Raw genomic sequence first — 23,209 nt, 5'->3', positions numbered from 1 at the left:
GTACCGAAACAACCAAAAATGAACATTGTCTGTAGCATGTGGATTTTCCGTCACAAAAAGAAGGCGGATGGAACTCTTGAGAGATACAAAGCTCATCTTGTTTGTGACGGGCGTTCTCAACAAATTGGAGTTGATTGCGGGTAGACTTTTAGTCCGGTGGTTAAGCCAACCACAATCCGGACCGTACTTTCCATCGCTCTTTCCAGGTCTTGGCCTATTCATCAACTGGACGTCAAAAATGCCTTCCTTCATGGTCACTTAAACAAAACGGTTTACATGCACCAACCAGTGGGTTTTCGCGACCCCCAATATCCCAACCACGTGTGTCTTCTTAAAAAGTCTCTTTACGGACTTAAACAAGCACCCCGGGCTAGGTACCAACGTTTCGCGGACTATGTTTACACTTTGGGTTTTCATCACAGCCAATGTGACCACTCCCTCTTCATCTTCAAGGATGGTGAACAAATGGCCTTCATATTACTCTATGTTGATGATATTTTATTGATCACTTCTTCAGATGCTCTACGGAACCGGTTTATGGCTCTCCTCTCCAAAGAATTCGCCATGAAAGACATTGGTCCTCTCACTTACTTTCTTGGCATAGCAGTTACATGGCACGGAAACTCGATGTTTCTATCCCAAGAAAAATATGCTCATGAAATATTAGAAAAGGCGGGCCTTTTGGATCGCCGCCACGCCAGTTGATACCCAACAAAAATTAAGTCGTAACTCGGGTACACCGTGGGATAACATCACCGAATATAGGAGCTTAGCCAGGGCACTTCAATACTTAACCTTCACACGCCCCGATATATCCTACGCCGTGCAGAAAATTTGTTTACACATGCATTCTCCCATGACCTCTCACATGAATGCTTTAAAACGAATTTTGCGATACATTAAGGGGACCTTAACATTCGGTTTACATCTTCACAAATCCTCAGCGGCTTCTCTCGTTGCCTATACCGACGCTGATTGGGGTGGATGCCCCGACACGCATCGCTCGACTTCGGGATATTGTGTTTACATGGGCGACAATCTCCTATCTTGGTCTTCCAAACGCCAGCCAACTCTATCTCGCTCAAGTGCTGAAGCGGAGTATCGTGGTGTCGCCAATGTTGTCTCCGAAGTCTGTTGGATCAGTAATCTTCTCCTTAAGTTACACCATGCTCCACAACATGCCACTTTAGTCAAATGCGACAATGTAAGCGCTATTTACTTGGCCGGTAATCCTGTTCAACATCAACGGACCAAGCACATCGAAATGGACATCCACTTTGTTCGTGAAAAAATAGCAAAAGGCCATGTTCGGGTCATGCACGTTCCCTCCCGATACCAGATCGCAGACATTTTCACAAAAGGCTTGCCCAAGGTTCTCTTTGACGATTTTCTATCCAGTCTCAACGTTCGGGAACCGCCCGTTTCGACTGCGGGGGAGTATTAGTATACATGGAAAGTATAGCTGTAATCATGCTGTAATAATTCTGTTATCATTGTGATTATTGTAAATATTGTGATAGGCTTTATTATAGGAGTTTACCAAAAATATAGGAAACCATGTATCCTTTATATTGTAACAATATTGGAGAAAGGAATCAACGGAGATTATTACAAACTAACAGCCATCCCTAAAGTGAACGAATAGGCGAACACAACTACAAGCACATAAACAAACGTCAGTGTTATTATATAATATTCTAATCGAACAAAAACGAGCACAATACGTGCTATAGAATGAGTTGCAGTCTACAAAGTGGCATGTCAGTGTGTAATGAAAATTTGAACCGATCTCCACATATCAGCTGCGATGCTCACAGGTTTTACAACTTTTGAATTATTTTCTTTCCAATTTTGTAACTAAATTATAATACAGTCTTGCCTAATTGATGCATGTAAAATACAGGATTAGTTTCCTTCACCATCACATTTTACAAAACGAAATTAAATGGCAACTGCTGAAGAATCAGATTTAAAAAAAAAAAAACAGACATTTATATTGAACTAACCGCTACTGTTATCATTCGAGTGATGACTTAACAAAAAGCTAAGAACATTAAACCAGAAGCAACACAAACAAAGAAAACTCCATTTTATTTTCGGTCTGAATTGTAGACTTATACAGAGTTTTTTCCCAAACTAGTGTAGATACAAAAAGTATTTACCTATTTGGGTACTTTGAAAAATATTTACCTATTTGGGTACTTTCTATATCCCTATAATTTTTTACCTAATTTATACATTTCTTTTTATTTTTCTACCCAACGTAAAATTAGATTACTCACAGAATTAGAATCAGCAAAAAATATGAGTAATTATTTTTTTGTAAAAAAATAAAAAATTCTGCAAATATTCAAAAAAATCTGCAAAAATTCTACAAAAAAATCTGCGAAAAAATCCACAAAAAATCTGAAAAAATATATTAAAAATTATACAATAATTCTGCAAAGTTAAAAAAAATCTGCAGAAAATATTATTAAAAAACCATATAATCTACACTAGTTTGGGAAAAAACTCCCTTTCTTTTTCTGTTTTATTTTCTTTTTGTAACTTGAAATTGTCTAGGCCCCGTTTAAACTAAGCTCATCTATGTTACATTATAAAGCATTTCCTATGTACTCAAATGTAATTTCCATTACAATTTTTAAGATGGCAGACCAACGGTCACGCTTATTTCCCTAATTTTTCATCTCTTTCTCCCAAAATTGCCGAGTACTTCCCGAGTACTCTCAAGTCCGATTAGGACGCGCATAGCGATTTTTGTGACCATCGTGAAGACTAGATTTTATTATATTAACATCTTACTTGCAATCATATATAGCACATTGTTTAGGGCAAAGCTAGAAAAAAATCATTAACTATTTGCTAAATTTACATACAACACCTTTACTCTGATATTTCTTAAGCCTTTTCTTTTATTTATAAAAAATAGACAAATTGTTTCCGTTTTTGAAATTTGATGCAATCGAACAAGTGGTATTGGTTTATGGCGGGACACGCTAGGAAGAATCAATGTAGAAACTTTAACATGGATACCAATACGAGAACATAGAGAAGTCATCACCGTAGAGTTGGTTAATACTATCGTTTACGCAACGTTTGTCAAAATAACATAAGTATCCGCGGCAACGCGCGGGCATTCAACTAGTAAGAAAATAAAACAATAAATTCACAAATTTACTCCCCTAAGTTATATCAATTAAGTGATAGTAATCTGGTGGAATGTTTGATATTTCAAACAAGTTTATTTAAACTCAAGCAATTTAGAAAATAAAGTTACAAATTTCGAATTTCTTGAAATTTGAGTTTTGAGAAAAGATCCCAAGTATTTTAATTATTTCAATTTTATTAATAGTGATTATTTCTCCAATATTCTGTACGTATAAGTAGTTTGTTTTTTTATAGATATCAACCCCAAACGAACTACACAATGTGGACCATCAAATCCACCAACTATTACCCTATAGATTATATGGTTTTTTTTATAATATTTTTTGCAGAATATTGGAGAAATATTCTAAGTTTTTTTTCTATTACCCTATAGATCCTAAGTCTTTTTTATATAGATTATAACTTTGCAGAATTATTGTAGAATTTTTTAATATATTTTTGCAGATTTTTGTGTATTTTTCGCATATTTTTTTTTGGTAGAATTTTTGCAGATTTTTTTTTAATATTTGCAGAATTTTTTATTTTTTTACAATAAATAATTACTCATATTTTTGCTGATTCTAAATCTCTGAGTAATATTTGGGTAGAAAAATAAAAAGAAATGTATAAATTAGGTAAAAAATTAAAGGGATTTAGAAAAGTATCCAAATAGGTAAATATTTTTCAAAGTACCCAAATAGGTAAATACTTTTTGTGTCTACACAGCACATAAACAAACGTCAGTGTTTTTATATAATATTCTAATCGAACAAAAACGAGCACAATACATGCTATAGAATGAGTTGCAGTCTACAAAGTGGCATGTCAGTGTGTAATGAAAATTTGAACCGATCTCCACATATCAGCTGCGATGCTCACGGGTTTTACAACTTTTCAATTATTTTCTTTCCAATTTTGTAACTAAATTATAATACAGGATTAGTTTCCTTCACCATCACATTTTACAAAACGAAATTAAATGGCAACTGCTGAAGAATCAGATTTAAAAAAAAAAAACAAACATTTATATTGAACTAACCTCTACTCTTATCATTCGAGTTATGACTTAACAAAAAGCTAAGAACATTAAACCAGAAGCAACACAAATAAAGAAAACGCCATTTTATTTTCGGTCTGAATTGTAGACTTATACAGAGTTTTTTTTCCCAAACTAGTGTAGATACAAAAAGTATTTACCTATTTGGGTACTTTGAAAAATATTTACCTATTTGGGTACTTTTCTATATCCCTATTATTTTTTACCTAATTTATACATTTCTTTTTATTTTTCTACCCAACGTAAAATTAGATTACTCACAGAATTAATATCAGCCAAAAATATGAGTAATTATTTTTTTGTAAAAAAATAAAAAATTCTGCAAATATTCAAAAAAATCTGCAAAAATTCTACAAAAAAATCTGCGAAAAAAATCCACAAAAAATCTGCAAAAATATATTAAAAATTATACAATAATTCTGCAAAGTTAAAAAAAATCTGTAGAAAATATTATTAAAAAACCATATAATCTACACTAGTTTGGGAAAAAACTCCCTTTCTTTTTCTCTTTTATTTTCTTTTTATAACTTGAAATTGTCTATGCCCCGTTTAAACTAAGCTCATCTATATTACATTATAAAGCATTTCCTATGTACTCAAATGTAATTTCCATTACAATTTTTAAGATGGCAGACCAACAGTTACGCTTATTTCCCTCATTTTTCATCTCTTTCTCCCAAAATTGCCGAGTACTCTCAACTCCGATTAGGACGCGCATAGCGATTTTTGTGACCATGGTGAAGACTATATTTTATTATATTAACATCTTACTTGTAATCATATATAGCACATTGTTTAGGGCAAAGCTAGAAAAAAATCATTAACTATTTGCTAAATTTACATACAACACCTATACTGTGATATTTCTTAATCTTTTTCTTTTATTTATAAAAAATAGACAAATTGTTTCCTTTTTTGAAATTTGATGCAATCGAACAAGTGGTATTGGTTTATAGCGGGACACGCTAGGAAGAATCAATGTAGAAACTTTAACATGGATACCAATACGAGAACATAGAGAAGTCATCACCGTAGAGTTGGTTAATACTATCGTTTACGCAACGTTTGTCAAAATAACATAAGTATCCGTGGCAAAGCGCGGGCATTCCACTAGTAAAAAAATAAAACAATAAATTCACAAATTTACTCCCCTAAGTTATATCAATTAAGTGATAGTAATCTGGTGGAAAGTTTGATATTTCAAACAAGTTTATTTAAACTCAAGCAATTTACAAAATAAAGTTACAAATTTCGAATTTCTTGAAATTTGAGTTTTGAGAAAAGATCCCATGTATTTTAATTATTTCAATTTTATTAATAGTGATTATTTCTCTAATATTCTGTACGTATAAGTAGTTTGTTTTTTTTATATAGATATTAACCCCAAACGAACTACACAACGTGGACCATCAAATCCACCAACTATTACTGTTACACCCCAACCAATGGCGGAAACATCGGGATGAGACGAAGTGTGAAGATTGCTCGAGACATCATAACGCTAATAATTGTGACAAGTATTTAAATAATCCGATTTCATTTCATAAGATGAATTGTCAACATTACAAGAAATTCAAATACAACAAGTTTAACAAAATAACATGACAACATAACAAAATTGATACAACATATTAAACCCCAACGTCTATATGTGTATCTAGGCCTCAACGCTACTTCTTTTCTTAGCAACATCCTCATCAACCTGTAACATGTTTAAAATAATTCAATGCAAAGGCAAAGGCGAGTATACAAGTTTGATACATACATAGTAAAAGATAAGTTTAAACAATTCCTCATAGCAAGCATGTGATTCAAGATAAACATTTAAACATGGCATGTGTCTAACATATCAAACCAAGGAAACGCAATATGCTCATGACATTACCGATGATAAAGGGCGGGTCGTTAATCCTATAGCGCTACATATGTCACGGTTTGGCTCGTACGAAGTTAATGATAAATTCAACACATAAGTTTCACCCAAGTTTAAAGTATCAAGCCATCATGTATACAAGCATGTTGTAGGAATGTTCATGTGTTTAAGCAAAATGTTCATGTGTAAGTTTGTTGATAGATAAACATGTTACACCCCAAAAGTGATAAAAGTAAAAGGGGGAATACGAGTATACTCACAAGGCTTGCATATGCTTTCCGATTATCCAATTGTTGACGAGTAGAGATTTAGAGTCCGAATGTATAAGGGTTAAAGTTCAAGTATGTTTAGAGTCGAGATTCGGTATTTAAAACAACATAAAAATAAGATATGAGAATAACATGAAAATAATCATTTAGTACATATGATGCTTGTTCTTGACACTAGGAAACTCGAAGGAGTTTAGATGTTTTCATGGAACAAGGTTCCATTAGAATCGTGACAAGTTATCATAGTCTAGGATGATGTAATCTAGTACCCCGACATATGAACACTAGTTCATCATCAAAGATTCGATTATTCGAATAATATATTTAGGTTATATAATATATGTCCAATAGTTCAAGCATGAGGTAGAAGATTAAAATCTTCATTTTGGTACCTCTAAATGTCATAGAAATCATGTAGGAGGTAGGAAGATCAAGTCTTCCATTTAGGCACCTCTATGTGTTCACCACTACACTTGATGTAAAAAAAACAACCAAGGAGGGTCATGAACATACAATAAAGAATAAGAAATATACACACTAACTAAGAGAAATCATCAAATCATGTGAGGATTGTATGTTTGGACAACCCAAGTTGTTCCATAATCACTCATGTATCAAAGACAAAGTTTAACATGACTTGTGGGTTAAAAACCCTAAACAAAACACCAAGTTTATGAGGTTTAATCCTCTGATTTTTAAGTGTCTCAACCTTGTTTTTAAGCCTAACCAACCACTAAAGTGTTGTAAGCATTAGGACATAGGTTTGAGATGAGATAGACTCAAGTTTGGTAAGAAATAACAAGGATTTCATGAAAACAAAAACAACCAGTGGACTTTGGAGCCTTTTTGCTGTAGTTCCAGGGACTTATTTACTGTGAAAAGCCCATGGAAACGTAGATAAGGTCAATACAAAGTAGTAGGAAAAAGAATCGAGTGAACCGGATAAGAATTGAGTGAATTATGCTCATTTTCGTGAAGGGGTGTCAATCTGCTCGAACCCTTGCTTTCAGCTACGGTTTGGAGGATGTTTTGAGAGTTTTTAGTGTTGCAAAAGTGGTAGGGAGGCTGGTTATAAGTGGTATTTATAGGGGGAAGGATTAGGGTTTCAATGGGTTGGGCTTTGTAAGTGTTTAGAAGGGGTTACACCTTGAAACTAGCCCACAAAACCCAACTATATGGGGCTGAATTTTGCTGAATTGGGGCTGCCATGTTTCTTTATTTTTTATTTTTTTAAAACATTATAATGAGTAATTTTGTTAATTAAGTTGTGTAATAATATGCAACAATGTTTCCCTAACTTGTAACAAGGTGAAATATGAAATAAAACATGATTTAACTAGGTAAAAAGTGTACTGTACAAGTATGTAACATGTTTGTAAGTGACAAGTATATGTCACATTTTAGATGATTAACCGTTGTATAAATAAGTATATTATTAGGGGTTTTTAGGTATCAACAATTTAAGGACAAGCATGGACATGCACCGTGAATAAGTATCGTATAAGTATGAATTACAAATAAGGATTCGATGTACAATGAATTCCAACGTATGAACATGTATGAATATGTAGATGGTGAATTTAAAGAAATACGAATTTTATTTATGATCCAAGTCTCGGATTTTACAACGCAAAGACGACTACAATAATACAAGATTTCCAAAAATAACATTACAAGGCGAGCTTTCTAATTATGGAAAGTATGAAAAAGCAGGGCGTTACAGTCTCCCCTCCTTTAGGAAATTTCGTCCCAAAATTTATTTAAGAGGTAGATTTAAAGAGTTTTGGTAACAGTTCGAGACTTGAGATTTTGAAACGTTTTGAAAAGTACGAGATTTTGGGAAGATAAAGTTAAGTTTGTAAAATGATTTGTCGAGCCGAAATGGGTTTGAGGCATAAGCAGGGGTAAACAGGTATAGGTAAAACGATTTGAAATGGCTAAAAATTAGAAAGTTCTAAGGGTAATAAGATAAGTTAGGATTTGAATGCTTAAACGAGCTTGATTGTGAACGAAGTTCGTATGAAAGGAAGGAAATAGGAGCATGGGGCGAACAATTGACACTAAATGAACGCAAGTATACGAATGATATGGGCATTAGATAGATGAAAGTAGCATGTTAAGGATGAAGTCTCGTCATGGATAATCGGGCATAATGTGTTTGTGAGTTGCTTAAAGCTTGTATTAGGTCCAAGAGGTCTGTAAAACACTGAATTTCCCATGGCACGTTTTACGAAATTTTGGTAACATGGTGAAAACACTTATATATAGGAAGTACCAGCGGTGTATCCACCATGTTTTGACCATGTTACGTCCGTTTCGTCTTCGGTGTCATGTTACGTTCCGTGTATTACCATACGCAGTAGCACACGCTATGGTTCTCATACGCCTATCACTATAATCCCGTGTGCACCCGTGATTATTTTGATCGTCGCATGATCCGCATAGCTTGTACTAGTTGTGTATGAATCGGGGTATACATAAAAGTTTAGAATGTGTACGTACAAGAATATAGTATATAAGCAAGTCCATGCTTAAGTATGTGTGGGACCCACGCAAGCGAATCCCTCAGGTTACGCTCGCGTATAGGTACGAATGTATGAATCATGAGTAAGGATGAAAGTATGAGCATAAGTTTAAGTATGAATACGCATGTATGTATGAGCATAAACATAAAACGTGTAAGTAGTATGTGTATAAGTATAAGCAGAAAGCGTATGAATATAAGTGTAACGAAGTTGTACAAGTGTAAATGAAAACATAAAGCGTATGAATATGAATATGAATACGAATGTAGTATAGACATGAATGTAAGGACAACGTAAGTGTATAATTGTGAGTGTATTTATTAACGTAAAACGTACGAGTTTTGAATCATGAGTATAACATAAATGTGTAAGTGTGAACATAAGTGAAGGCGTAAAATGTATAAGCATGGATGTAGAAAATAATGATTTTGGTTTATAGTATAAATTGAAATACACGAGTTTATGTGCGTAAAAGATCAAAAGTTTTGAGTATGAAAGAAAAAGTGAACGAGTGACACGCGTGAGATTGTTGTGAGATATTGACTAAAACGTATAAAATGGTATGCATATGTAGTTGTTTGCGTAAAACGTGAAGTTAAATAGATTGAGTTGTCATGAAATGCAGAATCTAGTTTGTGAATGTAAGGGAATATAAAACAGCTATTGGTTACGTGAAACGTGCTTTGTAAAAAGAATGGAAATGCTACTACGGTTTTAAAAGAGATTACATAACTTGAAAATTTGTTGGTCCTTATGAAGTTTCCTTGCCCACGTGTTTTGAAGTTAATTGACGTATCGAGTGAGGTTTTGAAAAGTTCTAGAGATTAATAAGTTTGCGCAGTTTTAAGTAACTTTGTATTAGAAAGTTTCGAAGTTTACGGATTTTTGTGAAAAGTTGATCCTTTAGAAAAAGGAATTTGGTATATGGACTTAGTGTTTGCTGAAAAAGCGTCTTTTAATAAAATGTTTTATTGCTTTTGAAAGAAGTTTTAGTAGATGTCGAATAATATTTGTAATATTTTATAAGTGTTTCAATAGTTATGTTGAATACAAAATTTTGTGAGCAATGGTTTTGTTGGACCGATTAAGTTGATGAGTAGCATTTCGTGAAATTTTGAATATTGGGGAATAAGTGTTTATGGTAAAAGCTAAGAATTTTGTGTGTGCGAGTGATGTGAAAATAAATTATAGAATAAGAGGTACGTTTAAATAAATGAAGCATTTTGAAATACATGATAAATGATTTAGGTATAAACATGATTGTGTTTACATAATATAGCCTATTAGAAGAAAGCATTGGTAACGATCACCTAGGTAAGGGAATCACCCCTAACTCGTTGGTGAGGTCGTTGTAAGGTGAGAAATAAAGCGGAGTTAATCGTCAAGGTAAGGAAATCACTCCTATCTCGATGATATGTCTCCACTCGTTACAAAAGTGTAAATAAAATTACGTGAAAATATGCATGCAGATAATGTATAATCGTATGAAAAGTAATAGCATGATGCATGCACAAAAGTGAAATCTCAAAATGGTTCAAAATTGGCAAAAGATCGAGAATAATAAAGCGTGAGTTTGATAAAAGGAAGCTCGGATGGTTCCAAAACGGAACGTTGACTAACCAAAGTGGTCGAAAAATCTTTCGAGTTTGGGGAGCATGCTTTGGCCTAATAGGTGGAATACTCTCGCCGACAAGTCGGTTAACGGTATTTACCCTTCCGGTTACTACATGTCCCAAATCAATTGAAATTTCAAGACTTGGCGGGATTTATGAAAAACAAAATATCAAGGAGTGGAACTAGTCGACAAGGTGCGGGTTTCACCCCTAACTTGACAATTTCGTATCCTAAGTGTGGTTGGTACTCGTCGGGTCAAAATTTAATTTCGACATGTTGACGAGGGTCCACTAGAATTTGAAATTTGAGATTTACCATTAAGATGTGGATTTCACTCCTAGCTTAATGGCGATATCTCGTGTAAAAAGAAGAATAGGTAGATTGTGAGTCGTTCACCAAATTGTGGGTTTCACGCCTATTTTGGTGAATTCGTCTCGAGTGTTTACGGATTTAGAATAGTCGAGTAAAATGCATGAGGGAAAGAGTATGTTAAAGGAATAAACAACAAATATAAACGCACAATGAAGCATATTAAGAATAGCACATAATGAGTGGGATAATAAAACATGTATTAGCACATAATAAAGCAAGTATAGCATGTCAAGTGTTAACACATAAGCGCCATATATGCTTAAAAGATCAAAAGAGAATGAATAAGAGCAAATAAGGTAGCATGCAAGTAGTTTCAAGTAAAACATAAGAATAAGGCTCTAAAACTATAGACTAGGCTAAAGCATTCCTACTTTTCCTAATTCCCTATAGTTATGGCTCTGATACCAATCTGTCACACCCCAACCAATGGCGGAAACATCGGGATGAGACGAAGTGTGAAGATTGCTCGAGACATCATAACGCTAATAATTGTGACAAGTATTTAAATAATCCGATTTCATTTCATAAGATGAATTGTCAACATTACAAGAAATTCAAATACAACAAGTTTAACAAAATAACATGACAACATAACAAAATTGATACAACATATTAAACCCTAACGTCTATATGTGTATCTAGGCCTCAACGCTACTTCTTTTCTTAGCAACATCCTCATCAACTTGTAACATGTTTAAAATAATTCAATGCAAAGGCAAAGGCGAGTATACAAGTTTGATACATACATAGTAAAAGATAAGTTTAAACAATTCCTCATAGCAAGCATGTGATTCAAGATAAACATTTAAACATGGCATGTGTCTAACATATCAAACCAAGGAAACGCAATATGCTCATGACATTACCGATGATAAAGGGCGGGTCGTTAATCCTATAGCGCTACATATGTCACGGTTTGGCTCGTACGAAGTTAATGATAAATTCAACACATAAGTTTCACCCAAGTTTAAAGTATCAAGCCATCATGTATACAAGCATGTTGTAGGAATGTTCATGTGTTTAAGCAAAATGTTCATGTGTAAGTTTGTTGATAGATAAACATGTTACACCCCAAAAGTGATAAAAGTAAAAGGGGGAATACGAGTATACTCACAAGGCTTGCATATGCTTTCCGATTATCCAATTGTTGACGAGTAGAGATTTAGAGTCCGAATGTATAAGGGTTAAAGTTCAAGTATGTTTAGAGTCGAGATTCGGTATTTAAAACAACATAAAAATAAGATATGAGAATAACATGGAAAATAATCATTTAGTACATATGATGCTTGTTCTTGACACTAGGAAACTCGAAGGAGTTTAGATGTTTTCATGGAACAAGGTTCCATTAGAATCGTGACAAGTTATCATAGTCTAGGATGATGTAATCTAGTACCCCGACATATGAACACTAGTTCATCATCAAAGATTCGATTATTCGAATAATATATTTAGGTTATATAATATATGTCCAATAGTTCAAGCATGAGGTAGAAGATTAAAATCTTCATTTTGGTACCTCTAAATGTCATTGAAATCATGTAGGAGGTAGGAAGATCAAGTCTTCCATTTAGGCACCTCTATGTGTTCACCACTACACTTGATGTAAAAAAACAACCAAGGATGGTCATGAACATACAATAAAGAATAAGAAATATACACACTAACTAAGAGAAATCATCAAATCATGTGAGGATTGTATGTTTGGACAACCCAAGTTGTTCCATAATCACTCATGTATCAAAGACAAAGTTTGACATGACTTGTGGGTTAAAAACCCTAAACAAATCACTAAGTTTATGAGGTTTAATCCTCTAATTTTTAAGTGTCTCAACCTTGTTTTTAAGCCTAACCAACCACTAAAGTGTTGTAAGCATTAGGACATAGGTTTGAGATGAGATAGACTCAAGTTTGGTAAGAAATAACAAGGATTTCATGAAAACAAAAACAATCAGTGGACTTTGGAGCCTTTTTGCTGGAGTTCCAGGGACTTATTTACTGTGAAAAACCCGTGGAAACGTAGATAAGGTCAATACAAAGTAGTAGGAAAAAGAATCGAGTGAATCGGATAAGAATTGAGTGAGTTATGCTCATTTTCGTGAAGGGGTGTCAATCTGCTCGAACCCTTGCTTTCAGCTACGGTTTGGAGGATGTTTTGAGAGTTTTTAGTGTTGCAAAAGTGGTAGGGAGGCTGGTTATAAGTGGTATTTATAGGGGGAAGGATTAGGGTTTCAATGGGTTGGGCTTTGTAAGTGTTTAGAAGGGGTTACACCTTGAAACTAGCCCACAAAACCCAACTATATGGGGCTGAATTTTGCTGAATTGGGGCTGCCATGTTTCTTTATTTTTTTTATTTTTTTAAAACATTATAATGAGTAATTTTGTTAATTAAGTTGTGTAATAATATGCAACAATGTTTCCCCTAACTTGTAACAAGGTGAAATATGAAATAAAACATGATTTAACTAGGTAAAAAGTGTAATGTACAAGTATGTAACATGTTTGTAAGTGACAAGTATATGTCACATTTTAGATGATTAACCGTTGTATAAATAAGTATATTATTAGGGGTTTTTAGGTATCAACAATTTAAGGACAAGCATGGACATGCACCGTGAATGAGTATCGTATAAGTATGAATTACAAATAAGGATTCGATGTACAATGAATTCCAACGTATGAACATGTATGAATATGTAGATGGTGAATTTAAAGAAATACGAATTTTATTTATGATCCAAGTCTCGGATTTTACAACGAAAAGACCACTACAATAATACAAGATTTCCAAAAATAGCATTACAAGGCGAGCTTTCTAATTATGGAAAGTATGAAAAAGCAGGGCGTTACAATTACCCTATAGATTATATGGTTTTTTTATAATATTTTTTGCAGAATATTGGAGAAATATTCTAAGTTTTTTTTTTCTATTACCCTATAGATCCTACGTTTTTTTTATATAGATTATAACTTTGCAGGATTATTGTAGAATTTTTTAATATATTTTTGCAGATTTTTTGTGTATTTTTCGCATATTTTTTTTTGTAGAATTTTTGCAGATTTTTTTTGAATATTTGCAAAATTTTTTATTTTTTTACAAAAAATAATTACTCATATTTTTGCTGAATCTAATTCTCTGAGTAATCTAATTTTACTTTGGGTAGAAAAATAAAAAGAAATGTATAAATTAGGTAAAAAATTAAAGGGATTTAGAAAAGTACCCAAATAGGTAAATATTTTTCAAAGTACCCAAATAGGTAAATACTTTTTGTGTCTACACAGCATATAAACAAACGTCAGTGTTTTAATATAATATTCTAATCGAACAAAAACGAGCACAATACGTGCTATGGAATGAGTTGCAGTCTACAAAGTGGCATGTCAGTGTGTAATGAAAATTTGAACCGATCTCCACACATCAGCTGCGATGCTCACGGGTTTTACAGCTTTTGAATTATTTTCTTTCCAATTTTGTAACTAAATTATAATACAGTCTTGCCTAATTGATGCATGTAAAATACAGGATTAGTTTCCTTCACCATCACATATTACAAAACGAAATTAAATGGCAACTGCTGAAGAATCAGATTTTTAAAAAACAGACATTTATATTGAACTAACCTCTACTCTTATCATTCGAGTGATGACTTAACAAAAAGCTAAGAACATTAAACCAGAAGCAACACAAACAAAGAAAACTCTATTTTATTTTCGGTCTGAATTGTAGACTTATACAACGAACTGCTCTAAAGACACTGAAACAAAAGTCTTACAACAAAGTTTCAGTAAAGGTAACCAAAGATGCAAAAACCGATAATGTAGTAAACCAGTTTTGACACATGTAAGTTTACACATACATTGCGTTCGTGTCTGTTCGTTCAAATGCACAAAACTTTTACAAACGTTAACGTCGGTAAACGAAATTTACAAGCTGATTTCAAGTGAGCTTAGAGCCATTTGTACAGCGCTAATCCCATGTCAATACAATAAGCTTTCTAACAACCATACTATTAAGTGATTTTGATGGGCTTTTTATTCAGCTAAAACTCAATGAACAAACGTCATCTCTTATAATAATAATGTTTAGTAGACACTTCAACTAAAGAGATATAAGAAGCATAATCACTAATAAGTCCTTTTTCACTACTCAATTTCTCAAACAATTCTGGATCACCATATTTACAATGACCATCCAAAAGAATATTATACGTTATGTCATCTGGAAGCACACCCAAATCAAGCATCGATCGCAACAACTTATTTGCATTTTTCAACTGCCCAAGTTTACACAACCCGATCATCAGCACGTTATATGTTATAACTCCTGGTATAACTCCATCCCGACGCATCTCCTTTAGCAAATGGAACCCCGTCTTAACGTCACCCTTCTTACAGAACCCGTCAATAACCATGGTGTAAGTTGCAGCATCGGTTTTCAAACCCGACTTCCTCATTTCCCTCAACGTCTTTTCTGCCTCTATGACTAATCCTTCCCTGCATAAGCCCGATATTAGTGCTGTGAATGTCACATTATCAAGCTCGACGCCTTCATTCACCATTTTCTCCTTAACCCCAAGTGCCATATCCAAATTTCCCTCTTTGCAACACCCGTCAAGAAGAGACGTGTATGTAACTTTGTCGGCTTTTAATCCTACCCGGGTCATTTCATCTATTAGATACCTAGCTTCGGTTATTCTACCGCTCTTGCAAAGGCCATTAATAAGTGTGTTAAAAGTAATCAAATCCGCTTTCACACCTCTAACCACCATTTTACCGTACATTTGCATAGCCAAATCGACCTTCGCATTTCTGCACAACCCATTAATCAGCGTGGTAAATATAACATCATTTGGGTTCAAACCTCTTTTACACATTTCATCGAACAGCTGATGCGCGTCACCTAACTTACCTCCTTTACACAACCCATTAATCATAACACTGTAAGTAAACACATCCGGTACAAGCCCATTCTCTACTATAACCTTCTTCAACCTAAACCCTTCACTCAATTTCCCTAATTTACAATACCCATTCAACAAAGTATTAAAACTAACCAAACTCGGCCTCACCCCCCACTTAGGCATTTCATCGAACACCTTGTTCGCATCATAAACCATACCTTCCTTCACAAACCTATGCATCAACTTATTAAAAACATATACATTCGGAGAATACCCACATCCCAAAACCTCCAAATAAAAACCCCAAGCACCCACATTGTTATTCGACTTCAACAAACACTCAAAAACTCGATCATAACACTCGAAACAAACCCTAAAATTCTTCTCCTTTGCAAGCCTAATTAACTGAACAGCATCGGAAACAAACCCATTATCCACATAACAGTTGATCAAAGAATTAAGCACAAAATCGTGGTGTGATTCATGTTGGGTACCTTGTGTTTGTACAAATGCTTGAAAGACGGAAGTAGCAGAGTGTTTGCCTTTTTGTGAGACTATGATATGGAGTAGAGATTGGGCTTGTGGATACATGTGATGAGCTGAGAGGTGCGTGATCATGGTGAAGTAAGATTGGAGGGTGTGACGAAAAGGGGGGCGAGTTGAGAGCCATTGGAAGAAGGAGAAGAGGGCGTGTGGGGAAAGAGAGTGGGGGTTGGTGGTGATAAGGTGGATGATGTGGGAGGGTTTGAGAGATGGGAGGAGGGTGCGAATGGAGGTCTCGAGTGGGATGGAGTTGTTGGCGATGGCTTCGGAGAGAGTGGTGAGGAGTGGGTCAGTATTGTTGAATGAAGAGTAGCAGCGGGTGGCAAAGGGGGCGGAGATGGAGGAAACACGGCGGAGGAATTGGAGTTGGGGTGTTCTGAAGCTGCGCATACTCGTATACACGAATGTGCTGTCTTGACTCTGCATACACCCTCGAACTCAACATCTATATCTTTGTTGGTAGGACAGTAGGGTTGTTTACGAGCCGAGCCGAGTGAACCTTTGCTTGGCTTGTGCAAGCCAAAAATCAATCGAGTATTTTTCAAGATTTCCGTGTTAGCGACGATCAATTTGGACCAAGTTTGCAAAGAGAGACAAAAACAATGTTATATTTCAATATTTATGTCTTAAGAAGTAGTCATATATCATATCATAATTTTTTTATGAATGAAAATGTTATGGCCGATAAGATGACTCTAGAGAACGATGACGGTGAGAGTGTGAGATGATCGACTTAGGGTGAGAGCATGTTGCAATGCAGTGATGAGCATATTGTATGAGTGAAAATTGTTATTTGACGCCTTAAGGTTTTATTTTAGATTTAGTGTTAAATATTTTATTGGGCCGATTTGGGTAAAAAGATGTATAAATATAATAATTGTATATGTAAAACTATAACGATTACAACAAATTATTACTATATATTACTAAATAAATTGAAATGAATAGTGATTTTAATATAATAATAATATATAGTTTTTTTAATACTTTCATTATTTTAATAGAGTTAATTACATAGTTAGTCCCTGTGGTTTGCACAAAATAACATACTTAGGTACTAATAGTTTAAAATCACATTCTAGGGTATTAACTTTTCATTTTGTAACGTTTGGAGGTATTAACTTCTAGGGTATTAACATAGTTTGTCCATGTGGTTTGCACAAAATAACATACTTAGGTACTAATAGAATGAGATTTTAAACCTACAAATAACGTTAATACCTCCAAACGTTACAAAATGAAAAGTTAACACTCTAGAATGTGATTTTAAACTATTAGTAGCTAAGTATGTTACTTTGTGCAAACCACAGGGACTAACTATGTATTTAACTCATTTTAATATTATAATAATAGTTATTTTCTTTACTTTTTAACTTTTATCCTTTTTTAATATCAGGGGATGGGATAAGCTTGGTGTCAACCGGTATCGAAACAATACTGGTATCGAAAATACCGGGACGGTCCTGTTCGGTATCAGTACATGAAGGTAAAAAACGACACTAATACAGAAAACGTCAAAAGTTGGTGCCGAATTGATATTGGAAATCTTTTCGTTCGGGAAATTCAGTGCTGCTACCCGGTACTATTTGCTCATCCCTGATCACGGTTACTGTACGAACAACGGTATCGTACAACTTTTTTTTGTTGATTTTCTTCAACTTTTAATTTTTCTTTTTTTAGTTTCAGGGTTAGGGATGAGCTCGGTGCCAACCGATACAGAATCGGTACTGATACCAAAAATACCGGTTACGGTACCGATATATGAAGGTAAAAAACGGTTGTAAACCGGTACCAGGAACGCCAAAAGTCGGTACCGAATTGGTACTTACGATCTTTCGGTTCGACAAATTTGGTACCAGTACCCAGAACAATTTGCTCATCTCTGACCATAGGTTTCATACGAATAACATCGTTACCATACAACTTTTTTTTGTTGATTTTTTTCGGTTATCTTTTAGTGTTTTTTTCTACATTTTCTTTTTATTCTTGTCAGCAGTTCCGTTCACAACACGCTCGTACTGATTTCAAAACACATGTAAACACAGACTAAAGAAATTCGCCACAACGTAGCTAACTTCTTTAAAGCTAGTTCTATTAAAAGAACATTATGTAGGTGAAGAAACACTAGTTTAGTGAGGGGTATAACTATCATTTCATAGGTTGTGAAGGCTCTAATTTCTTTTGAGTTTGAATGGGATTGATCATCTGGAAAACATTAACGTTACAAGAAGGAGAAGGTGGTGGTTCTTTTCATAACCACTATCTGGCATGAGAATTAGTGACGGACACTGAAATTTTTTGCTAGGAATATTTTTAAAGATTTTAGATCCCTAGCTATATAAAAAAATCGGTTCATAGCGGGTCGGGTCAGATCATATAGGACAAAAGAACATTAAACAAAAATTTGTATAATCATCAAAAATACGTCAAATATCATTACAAACGCATTTAAAATTGTGCCCTACAACTTTTCATTTTTTGAAATCTATCCAAAGCATCATTTGGAGATACTAAACACTCCATAAGTTCATTACATTCTTACTCATGGTTACTATCACATATAAATCATTTCATAAGTTCATTAATCAATCCATTCTTACTCATGGTTACAAACACTTAATAAAATAAACAATAATGATCAACCATAGTCTATAATTTTCAATTTTATTTTCAAACATTCAGGCCCTATTATTAAATGTTGATTACTTGTAACTAATCATTTAAACAAACAAAGCTATAAATAAAACAACAAAATCATTCAACTACAAGTCTAGAACAACCGAAAAAATATCAAAAAAATATAAAAAGATCAAACACTTATACGTCTATATTTTCTCCTAATCATCACATAAAATAAAAAGAATCAATAAAGAAACCATACTAGTTCTATATTAGAATTCTGGCGTAATATGGGTCGGTCTCGCCGGAATGTTGGTTTTCCAGCAAAAAAAAGTCGTCCGACAGTGAGCAGTTGCGTCAAGTCGTTGGGAGTGTTTTTTGGGCGGGATTTGGAGTTGGAATTGGAATGGGTGGATGGGTTTTGGTTATTTTATTTAGTTCAAATTTCTTTGGGTTGAGTTTGAGATTTGGTTAATAAAAATAGATTGTAGATTGAGTTTTGATTAGGTTAAGTAATTAAGTTAATAAGTGGTTAAAGAATAATTATATAAATTGTGTTATATGCTTATATATAAAATAATAATCAATGTTTGATATTTTTTTTAGTTTTATAATATTTTTTCTAAGTGAGGCGGTTGAAAATTTTCAAGGGGCACGGGTGAAAATTTCCAAGGGGTGCGGTCAAAATTTCCGACGAAAAACAACACTAAAATTTGTTTTTTCAAGGGGTGCACCCGCCCACCCTCGGCTAGGGGTGGGTATGTCACACCCCAATCGATGACGGAAACACTGGAGTAAGACAAACGAGATTGCTTGAAACTTCATAACACTATTTGCGACAATAATTTAAAGTAAATTGATTTCATTTCATAACATCATTGTCAAATTACAATTGGGAAACAAAGTACAACAATTGTTCCACAGTACAACAACATTACACGAAACAAAATACAACAAAATAACACAAGTACAACAATCTATCTAGTAATTCAAAATGGGTTTCTAAGGCGTCCCTAATAGATTTCATAAGTGGCAACATCATCAACCTGCAATATGTTTAAAATACATGGTTCATACAAAAGTATTGGAGAGTATACAAGATTAATACATAAGATAAGTATAAAAATGATTTAAACGAATCCATATAGCAGACTAAGTTATCAAGATTAATGTAAAACTGGCATGCGAATATTCAAGTCAATCCTTTGATTACCGCAAGAATTAAATTTAACATGACCATAAGACTACAGGCGGTGCGTTACTCCTATAGCGCTATACATGTTAAATGGAGGTTCGTACGAAGTTAATGACAAGTTTATCACATAAGAATAATCCAGATAAATGAATCAAGTATAACGTATTAGCATGCATATATGGGATTGTTTGTGCGTTTGTATAAAAGTCTAAGTGTAACTATGTAGGTTTAATAACAAACATATTGCACCCAAAGTGTGAAAAGTAAAAAGAGCGTTCGAGTATACTCACGGTTTTGCTAAGTCTTCTTAGTTAATCCCGCAAGTAGAAGAGTTGAGTTGTTGACGGGCATAGGAACGTCAAGGTTACCCTACAGGGGTAAACGAAGGCGTGAGTTGTGGGAGATTGAACAGAGGATTTGGAGTACATAAGTATTTAAGTATGAATGTATAATAAAACAGAAACTGTCCAGGCACTCGTTAAGACACTGAGTTTTCTATGATTTCACGGGTCCTGATTTGCTTGTCAGAATCAGTAGTGAGGAACGCGGAAACAGAATAATCAGAAACTGAAATGACACAAACTGTTTTGGCGAAAGGACAGTTCGCACGACAAGAAGCCTTTCGCGCGAAAGGGATTACTTTTCGTGCGACAGGGATCTGTTTGATGAGAACCGAACTTTGTTTCGAACGTTTTAACCATTGAACAGCTATGTTTGTGTGTCCAGTTAAGTTATTTAGTTATAGGTATAGTATAGTATAGTCCAGAATGTCAAAGAGTTCATAGAAGTCATGCATGGAGTTAATAACCTCGTTATAGTTCACCAAAGCACAAGTTAGTTAACTTAGTTAACTAACCGGTTGGTCATGAATAATAGGAAGGTAAATAACAGGAATTAAATAACCCCACAACCGAACAAGAACAACCTGGGTGTGCCGTCCCAACATGGAAAGAATGAAGTAAGTTTTGGAGGCTGGACGGGATTAACTTATTCTAGGTCTAAGAGATTGTTTGGGTGTTCATTTTATAAGTTCAAGTGAGGTGGTGGAACTAGATTGGAAACCAAGGCTTCCACGGTTCACACATTGTTTCATCAGAATCGTTCACATCGAAAATGAGGATCTGATCAACATACAACGCTTAGAAAATGTTAGAACAAGGTGAAACAACACCTTTCGCGTGATAGGGTGTCTCTGTCGCGCGAAAGAGGTATCCTTTCGTGCGACAGGACTGCCTTTCGTGCGAGAGGCTCTGTTTCAAAATGAAAACAACTCGGTTTTGGTTGAACTATTCATCTTCTCATCTGGAATCGACTCTAACACTAACCCACAGCCATGAACTTAGCTTGTGAGCTCGATTAGTCTCTGATTCGGCCAAGTTTAGTAACAGAAAGCTTGTTTTATAAAAAGTTTGAAAGATAATCTTCACTTATTCAGCTTGGTCTTCATTATTTGAGAGTTACCATTAGATTGCCAAGGCAAATCTTCATAACCGAGTGAACTAATGTGAAGAATGTAGAAAAGTTCAGAAGAGTAGAAGAAATCAAGGTGTTTGTGAGTTGTAAACTCACTTAGGAGAGTTCTGGAAGTAGCTGAGCTCAAGTGTGCGATTTCAGTAAGTTGAGAGAATTTTCGGAGTTGTGGAAGGTGAGAAATGAAGGTGTGGGTGTGTATTTATAGGGTTAGGTGAGATTTGGGGCGACATGAGGTTTCGGGCGACATGGACCTTCCGTGCGAAAGGCCCTTTTGCACGAGAGGGTTTCCCCTATTGCACGAAGATTCCAGTTTGTTGCTTTGCACGCGTTTTGTCGGTTCTAAGCGTTTTAAACGTGTAAGTGCAATGCATAAGTGTAATGTATAAATAAATGTGTGTATAAATGGATTTTGCATGTACAAACAAGTATGGATTTGCGTATAATTATCAGTTAAGTATGTATAATGAATGTATAACAAGTATTTACGAATTACGCATAACAAGATATACAAAAGATCGAGCTTTTATTATGATTCAAGTCTCAGATTACAATGTTTTGAAATGAAAGACGAACACAAAAAGAATACAAGTTTCCAAAAATATAATACAAGATAAATTTTCTAAATAAGGAAAGTTACAAAAAGCGAGGTGTTACAGAGTATGCCCTTGATGAGAATAAGTAATATGTTTGGATTAAGAGAATTCCGTGTAAAGTGAGTGAATTGGAGATATGTCGTTGTTGGGAATGTCCTTGTGGTCCCTTCTATGGCAATCACTAGTGGTGGTTGGGTGAGGTCTGCTCCAACAGAGAATATCATTGTCAGAGATGTTCTTATGGTCTTCCAGGTGACAGTCGTTAGTTGTGACTGATGGGAGTTTGATCAAGTGAAACCCGCCTTTGTGCATGGGTGGGTGTTAGGGATGAGCTCGGTACCGGTATTGAAATTTCCGCTGCAATATTTTCAAAATAACCACCGGTTCCACTTGACTGTTCATGACTCCCGTCCAGGGTGTGGTCGGCAGTTGTGACAAAAGGCATACAACAAACATCATATACTTGAAATTAACCAAGTCAAGCATATGGAATCAAAACACAGACAAAAGAAAGAATGTCACCAACAATTCTACAGTTGCGAATAGAGGCTGTAAACTCGACTTCCAAACGTGATTAACATAACCCACCGCTGGATAAGGTCGCCCAGATGTTCTGAAGACTTTGTCAAAAAATCAGAACGATCCAACAGTTCAATCTCTGGGACATGAACGGTCTTTGTAGATGGGTTTGTAGATGACGAAATTCTTCTTCTCTCTTTTTTCTTGCTAAGTCTTATGTAACATTCTTCTTCTAATTTGTGGCTAGAAAAACTACTGAGCTTATTCTTCTCGTCTTATCCTTTTATCCGTCTATAAAAATAGAAATAAGTCATACAAATTATTCGGCTTTCCTCATGGGCCCAAAAACCCAATAAAATTTTAACGAAACACAACTACACAAGGACTAAAATTGTGTAAGATAACTTTAATATGAAACATGAGTAGATCGATTCATGACTTAAGTATAAGCCATCTTTCAAGCTTTTTAAAAATGAAGATTAAATTACAAGTTTTGTCCTTTATCTTTATAT

At 34.6% G+C, this 23,209-nt stretch overlaps 1 protein-coding gene across 1 annotated transcript; it reads right to left on the bottom strand.

The window, feature by feature from the left end:
- Window positions 1-14,905: 14,905 nt before the first annotated feature.
- On the bottom strand, window positions 14,906-16,794 carry LOC110904692 (putative pentatricopeptide repeat-containing protein At1g09680). Its single transcript, XM_022150534.2, has one exon. It carries the CDS (start codon window positions 16,722-16,724, stop codon window positions 14,916-14,918), a length of 1,809 nt encoding a protein of 602 aa, XP_022006226.1. The 5' UTR covers window positions 16,725-16,794; the 3' UTR covers window positions 14,906-14,915.
- Between the last annotated feature and the right edge of the window lie 6,415 nt (window positions 16,795-23,209).

Source organism: Helianthus annuus, chromosome 14 (assembly GCF_002127325.2).
Source record: "Helianthus annuus cultivar XRQ/B chromosome 14, HanXRQr2.0-SUNRISE, whole genome shotgun sequence".
Taxonomy (NCBI): Eukaryota; Viridiplantae; Streptophyta; class Magnoliopsida; order Asterales; family Asteraceae; genus Helianthus; species Helianthus annuus.
This window is presented reverse-complemented; position numbering and strand designations above follow the sequence as displayed.

Coding starts and splice junctions, on each gene's coding strand:
- LOC110904692 (XM_022150534.2), bottom strand. CDS start 16,724: ATGCAGAGTCAAGACAGCACATTCGTGTATACGAGTATGCGCAGCTTC.